Source organism: Nelusetta ayraudi, unplaced genomic scaffold, assembly GCF_046127955.1.
Source record: "Nelusetta ayraudi isolate G7.1 ecotype Tasmania unplaced genomic scaffold, CSIRO-AGI_Nayr_v1 ptg000028l, whole genome shotgun sequence".
NCBI lineage: Eukaryota > Metazoa > Chordata > Actinopteri > Tetraodontiformes > Monacanthidae > Nelusetta > Nelusetta ayraudi.
Window position 1 is genome coordinate 3,272,501 of NW_027466078.1, and position 7,500 is coordinate 3,280,000.

At 45.7% G+C, this 7,500-nt stretch overlaps 1 protein-coding gene across 1 annotated transcript in view; it reads right to left on the reverse strand.

Moving 5' to 3' along the window:
• Positions 1-1,730: 1,730 nt before the first annotated feature.
• cunh2orf69 (chromosome unknown C2orf69 homolog) overlaps positions 1,731-7,500 on the reverse strand; it is a 6,814-nt gene continuing 1,044 nt past the window's right edge. The window contains exons 2-3 of the mRNA XM_076030566.1: positions 6,351-6,580; positions 1,731-3,367 (exon numbers count right to left, since the gene is read on the reverse strand). Of these exons, the coding sequence (XP_075886681.1) occupies positions 2,890-3,367; positions 6,351-6,580 (708 nt within the window). The 3' untranslated portion in view covers positions 1,731-2,889. The remainder of the gene's footprint in view (positions 3,368-6,350; positions 6,581-7,500) is intronic.

Sequence of the window (7,500 nt, forward strand, 5' to 3'; positions counted from 1 at the left end):
TTGACCGTTAGCGTGTCTTAACAATGCAGTGTGTCTAAGCTTAAGTATTTAATAATAAAGGGACGCTTGAGCTCAGCACGGGCGGGGGGGGGGGTGTCGGGGGGTTCTGATGAAGGTTACTGTAGGTCGTCCCTGGGGGACATCTTGCTGTCTTCTGTGTGATATTGAAACGTAAAGAGCTCATGCGCCACCTGGAGCTGCGGGGGAGAGAGAGGAAGGGAGACGACGAGCGACCACCTATGAATCTCCTTCTCCTACTGCAACAAAGCCACGTCCCAGACGGAACCCCGGGATTATTGGACCCAACGATTCACTCGTTGATCCGCTTCCCCCCCCACAGGAAGTGAATCAACCGCGCACAGTTTCATTTATCAGTTTGTTAATAAATTCCAAAAATCACTACCGGGGGACAGGAGCAGGCGTCTCTTTGTTGTTGTTGTTGTTGCTGTTGGCGCCCCCGCCTGGTGTGGAGTGTGTGTGCAGCCCGCGGACCCGTGACCCACCAGGGTCCTCGTTGACACACACACACACAAACACACACACAGTAGAAGAATCACCAGCACTTAACGTCCTGTCACACACTTCCTGCGTGGTCTCTCGCCGGCTGCTCCGGTCCACTGGGCTCACTGCTCCACCTCGTCCCCCCCCCCCCCATCTTATTTATGTGCTTGACTGTTTGTTTTTGTTTTTTTTAAAGAATGTAAATAACTTGTGTCTAATTGAGGTTGTTGTCGAGATAACGGCGAGGAGATGTTGGGCTGGAGGAGGTGAGGACAGGCTGTCTGGGAGGTGGAACTGAGAAGTGAAGCGAGGCGTTGGCGCTGGCAGTGAGTCAGGAGGAAGTGGGTGGTGGCGATGAACGTGACTGAGTCAGTGAAGGTTGTGGTATATACTTGAATGAAAGACTTGCGCGAGAGGCATCGAGGTGTTGGGGAAAAGTTTAGTGTCGTTTTCTAAAAAAATAAAAATAAAAATAAAATGTGTTGACGCCTGTCAGGGAAACTTTAATTTCTGCTGCTGCTGCTGCTGCTGTTTCTATTGGCCGTCTCTCTCAGCGGAACGCTGCTCCTCTCTCATTGGTGCGCTGCAGCAGGTGCCAAACAGACATAAGAGCACATTGTGTTGTCGCGTTGTCGTCAGCCCCAGCTGCTGCTGAGGCCTTTGTGTGAGGGTTGGGGTGGGGGGTGAGGAGGTGGCGGCGGCGCCAAACGCTCCCAGCCACGGCGGTGATCTCACCCCCCACCCCCTCCCCTACCCCCAACACCATCACCTCACACGGCCGTCCGGGTAGATTTGATCGCTGTTTTTTTTTGTATTTGCGTTGTGCTCATGATGCGATTGACGTCGACGGGAATAAAGACTTCACACACCAATCGGCGGCTTCAGCCGTTGTTTTGCCCGGGGGCCCCGGAGCAGAAAACCAACTTTCATCCTTCCTGTTGAGATCGGAGCGTTTCAGAGAGACGACCGGCAGTCGGGAGTTGAAGGTGGTGGGGTGAGGGGGGTTGTTGTGCGGCGCCGCTGTGATGTCACGGTGACCAGTGTTTGCTGCCTTTGTCTGGCCGCCACTTGGGGGCCATGACGTGCGCTGCGGCGTAAGATCGCGTCTCTTTCCAGTGTGTGTGTGGTAGCAGGAACATCAGGCGACTGGTGTCACCCGACATTCCCCTTGTGATGTGGGACTGAAGGATTCTGTGTCATGTCAAAATGAGTCACCAAGCACGTAAGCCTTTCGAGAGATGTTTGTTTATTTTGCATTTTAAGATTTTCTTTCTTTTTTTTTTTTTAAATCAATGGGCATTCGGATCGCATCTGAAATCACTTTAAAAAAAAGAAAAGAAATTTCATTCATTGTATTCTGATCAACGGCAGGGCAACATGTAACTAAGCGTCACTAAGCGGCAAACTGGAGAAGCTCATTAAAAGCTTGTAGAAAATATCTTGTCTCTGTTTCTTTCTTTTACCAACTTGCACACTGCCCCCACCTACTGGTGGAGCATGGAAATCGCGTCAGTTTGTTGCGTCCGCAAAGTTCTCCAACAAATGTTAAACGTGTTCTCGTCACCTTGCAGTTTTTTTTTAGTTTTTTTTTTTTTTAGATGGCACAATGTTAAAACAGGAAGTAAAGACGGCGGAATGATGTGAAGTTACATTCAGGAAGCTGAGTTGCAGCCGTGAGTGCAGTGCAAAGCTGCTCAGCGAGCTCATAGTCTGGGACACATCAGGCTGACAAACATGCTCTCACATTCACGTGCAGCCAGAAACAAGAGCGTCACATGACATGAAACGTGCAGCATGTGTTCTTGCCTGGAGGAAGGTGCAAAGGAAGTTTAGGATCATTTCAAAATAAGAGTATTAAAATTAGCGTGGTAGAATGATTAATAAGTGCTTCTTTTTTTTAGGGGTAGTTTATGGCATACACGCTCTAATATTGTTGGAGCGCAGGTTAAAACACACTTTTAGTGTGACGTCAACTGAAAAGAAAAAAATCTTGGGACCTTTAACTCCAAACACAAATCACTCGCGTTTCTGACAATTCTGTTGAATGTGTGTTTGTACCGCAGTGAAGTTTGTTCTAGAAAAACATGAAGGAATGTTGTTCAAATAACAACATCTGTGGGAAAATAAAATAGAAGTCTCAGTAATTCTATAATGTGTAATGGCCTTATTAAGTACTCGGCATTAGTATTGGTGAGTACTGAATTGCAAGTGCTCGAACTCTACTGGTTCTGTGGAAACATTTAACATTGGCGTTAATCCAAAAGTGTCCTGATCGACGGAGGAATCTAAAATGAAAAGATCCGAGGGACGAAGCTCAAACATCCACGCTGCTCCTGAACCATCCAGACTTGAGGTTAAAGTGCGTTTTTGGCTGCGCGGCTCGGGCGGTCAGAACTCCTCGATGACCCTGAAGTGGTTCTCGATGGAGGCGGGTCGGTTCTCAAAGTGCAGCTGCGTGGTCAGAGGCGCCCCCAACTCCCGCAGGCTCTCCACGAAGCTGGCGTACTCCTGGCCCACCCACGCCCGCATTGGGTCGCGCACCTCGTACGGGGTGACGTGCGCGTGCACGCGCACGCCGCTGGAGGCCAGCGCCCCGAGCGCCTGCTTGTCCGTCACCCAGGTCCCGCTGCCGCCCGGGTGGCCGCCGTCCAGCCAGAACATGTCGGACAGGGCCCGGGCCAGGTGGCCCGTCTGCGGCTGGGCCAGGGCGCCGGCCAGCTCGTGCACCAGCTGGTTGAGGACCACGCAGCCTTTGCTGAAGCCCACCAGGGTCAGCCAGAAGCCCGGGGGGGCGCCGTCGGCGCCGCCCGGTGGCTGCAGGGGGTTCGGCAGGTGGGCGCGCTCCATGCCTTGGCTCAGCAGGGCCCTGGGGTTTAAAGGTTAGAGGTCAACTTGATGTTTTTCTTTTAAAACTTAGCATCAATATTAGGGATGCACCGATACCGGGGTTGAGTACTCTACTCGTACTCGTATGAAATATGTGCCGATACCACGACACAGATACCAATTGTATATGTGCATGACAGTTTTGTTCAATTTGTGATGTAATGTGTTATGGCCTTATGATGTACTCAGTATCGGTGAGTACTGAAATGCAAGTACTCGGTGCATCCCTAGTTGCTTGTAAGAGTTGTGAAATTAACCAATACCGATACCAAGTACTTAACAAGGCCATCACACATTATACAATTATCTTGAATGTTTTTATTTTCCTACAGATTTTGTGTTATTTGAACAACATTCTTCAGCATATATTTTTTAGAACAACTTTCACAGCAGTTTCACAACTGGTATCGGTGTCGTGGTATGGGGATGTATTTTACGAGTGCGAGTACTAGAGTGCTCAACCCTGGTATGGTGTCGATACCAGTATCGATACTGGTATCGATACTGGTATGGTATGCACCAACACCAGCACTGGGGTTGAGTACTCTACTCGTAGTCGTAAAATACGTGCAGATACCACGACACCGATACCAGGTGTATATCGAAGTACACGACAATTTTGTTAAATTAGTGTTTTAACTGCAGTGAAACTTGTTCGAGAATAAAACATGCTGAGGAATGTTGTTCAAGTAACACATCTGTGGAAAACTTTTAAAAAAATCAAAGTAATTCTACAATGTGTTGTACTTGTTAAGTACTCGGTATCGGTGAGTACTGAAATGCAAGTACTGGTACTCTACTAACCTACCTAATCTACTACAATTATTCTCTTCTTTTAGCTGCTGGAGCAGTCCGAATTTCAAACAGGTTGTTTCAGGCCTGTGCCTGCTGCCCCCACGTGGCCAAATATAGGCCACCCGTGAATATAGAAAAAACAAAATGGCATATTCATGTATATATATATATATGTATATATGTATGTATATATATATATATATATATATATATATATATATATATACATATATATATATATATACGGTAGTGGAAAATTCAGACACAATTCCAAGAATACTTGAACCCAATTATTGTCATTGAATATTTTCTAGAATTTTTTTTGTGTGCGTTTCAAAAGGTTTGGCTGCCTCAGAGGCACGCAAATAAACTGAATTATATGGTTGCTTAATGTTGATGAGGTAAAATAAAATGCAATAAAAACTAACTGTTGTAGTTCTTGTACTCTGGATGGCCATCTTGCTCAAACATGCAGTTATGAGCTTGACGTCGCTAAATGCCGGTGACTGCACTCAAATAAACTGCACTTGGAGACTTGAGGCTGATTTTGGGGGCAATGCAGTACATCGCAAATGCACGAGGTGTGGTTTTTTTTTTTTGCACCACTATACATCAAAATCCTCGTTCCCTCTTGGGGAAGTGTACCTCGAAGTATCACCGCGGTGCACTGCTCTCAGATTTAGAGGGCCGAAATTCGACATATTTCCAGACACCCGATTTTCTTGTATCTTTTATGGCAGATTGACAATTGATGGTGAATTGAAAATTAACAAGAGCATCGCAACAAAATGTGTGCCTTTGAAGCGCAACGCTGTTTAGCCCTTTATTGAAATCGGGGGGAAAAAAAATCTATGAAATATTTTATGACTTACTATTACTGTCTTTTCTTCAAGTTCGGCGGGCCGGATTAAAAAGTTTCAACGGGCCGCATATGGCCCGCGGGCCATAGTTTGCCCATACCTGCTCAAGACCTGCAGCAAAAACATTGTTTTTGCAGGCGTCTGTTTTCAGCCTCCTCCTCTTTGCAGCGAGTACATTGCTCGTGTTTGGAGGGGGACCCGGGCAAAGCCCCATCAGAGGGAGGAACCTGCCAGATTTCACTCTCACAAAGGATGGATTTTTAAATTTTTAGTTCAGGTGAGTTGACTGACAGAGCAAACACCGGTACTGTGGAATTAGAATAACATGAGATGTTTAAGAAATGTTATTGTAAAACAGAAAATATGAGTAATCAAGCAGAAAGCCACTGCTTTTCACACGCTACCACTTCATTGATGGTGGAAGGAATAGAATGCAAAGAATGTACAGTATAAGACATTTTAGGTGCAAGTTAGTGTTGGGCGATATGGACTCAAAGTTTTATCACGATCATTTCTGGCATTTATCGCGATAACGATAAAAGTGACGATAAAAAATATAAAAATTCAACTCCATGTTTTGGGATTTTTTTTTTGAAACGGCACTCGGAAAAAAAACAACAACGCTTTTTACGCGAAGCCGTATTAAAAAAATAAAATAAATAAATAATCCCGTTTACACGGATACGCTGGAAACGACTGAAAACGATGTAATACCTATGCCCGGCCTGGTGTGGCGCCGCAAGTTTACTCCCTGAAGGCAGGAGGAGAAGAAGAAGAAGAAGAACGCCTGCAGCACGCCGTGTTTGCAGAAGCAGCAGCTCACTAAAAACAAGCGCCACAGAGAACAGAAAGAAAGATCGCTCTTGAAAAGACGGTGTGGATAAACGACAGAGTTCAACGTCTGCTTCGAGTAACTTTACAACACAAAGCCTGAAAAGCTCCATGCTAACATTGACTCGGGAGTTGTGCTTCCTGCCTCAACATCCCGGTGCGCCGACCCAAAAGAAAATCAATAAAAAGTAAAACAGGATGTTTGCAAATCGTTTCCGCGGTGTTTATTTTCACTTTGCACACAATGCACGATGGATTCTGGAGCACAGTGGCTGTGTTATCAGCCCCGTGCTTGTTATTGAGCTGCCGGCTGCCAGCAGCAAGTGCGTTGCGCACGTAATTACGTCATCAACAAGAGTTTATCGTTATTACCGCGAGATGACGTATTCTTACCTCGGTGATTGTTTGGACGATATATCGCAAAACGCCAATATATCGGCCGTCCCGAGTGCAAGCGCTGAGTACTTTTCACTCTACCTGAGGTGGCGGAAGGCTCCGTAGTTGGCCGAGTGCTCCGGTGCCCCGAACATGTTGCTCTCCACGAAGTTGTGGTAGCAGCTGAACTTGTGCAGGTACATGTGAGAGGCTCGGACCACCCAGACGTAGCGGCCGGGGAAGCGGCGGCCCAGGATGAAGGCCACCTGCTCCAGGCTCCAGCGGAGCCACTGGGATCCGTCGGGTTGAAGAGCCATCTCCTCCTGGAAGTTCTGCGCGGGCAAAGAAAAGACGCACAATCAAATCAAAGACGCACATCGCCGAGGACGAGAGAGCTGCCCGTCACCGGTTGCTGGCCTCTTCTTTCATTGCTTGGATGTATTTGTTAAAAAGAACATTGCAGAGTAAATGTAAAAGTTCAAATACTTTGAAATTGACTTTCTTTTCGGACGACTTTTTGCTTTTACTGCCTACATATTTGTACACAAATATCGGTACTTTCTACTTCTTACACCTGGAAAACACGCTTGTTACTTTCACGTTCAAAAGACACAAATTCTGTTAAAAGTAATTCATTCACTTCTTACTAGCGTTGTTGTTGCTCGAAGCGGAGTTATTACAAATACGCTGTTGTTGCAGTTAAATTTAAAACTGGTCCATATTGTAAAGGGAGATTATTTCACAGTACCTCCGTCTGTGTTCAGTGTGTTTTCAGTACAGAGAAAAATAAAAATGTAGAATATAACAGTAATTATTGTTATTACACGTCAAGCATTGCTCACTGATGACAGTTTGGTTGTGCTGCACTTGAAAAAGAAGGAAAAGCTCCAGTACTCAGAGGAGCAACACTGCAGATGCAGAACATTTTCCAGACGCTCACACTTGACCTCTGACCTCTGGTCAGTTCAGCACAGATTATTCTGTCAGAAATCTTTCATTTTTGCAAAATGATCAACTGATGTATTATTTCATTATTGGCAAAGCTGTCCTCAAGCACATTTGAGAACTTCTACTTTATTACTTTTACTTGAATAAAAGACTTGAATTTGTACTTTTACTTTAACAAGACTGTTATTTATACAAATATCCATACTTTTACTTAAGAACAGAATGTGAATACTTTTCCCCACCTCTGTTAGGCGCTCACCAAGGAGATAGATAGATAGATAGATAGATAGATAGATAGATAGAC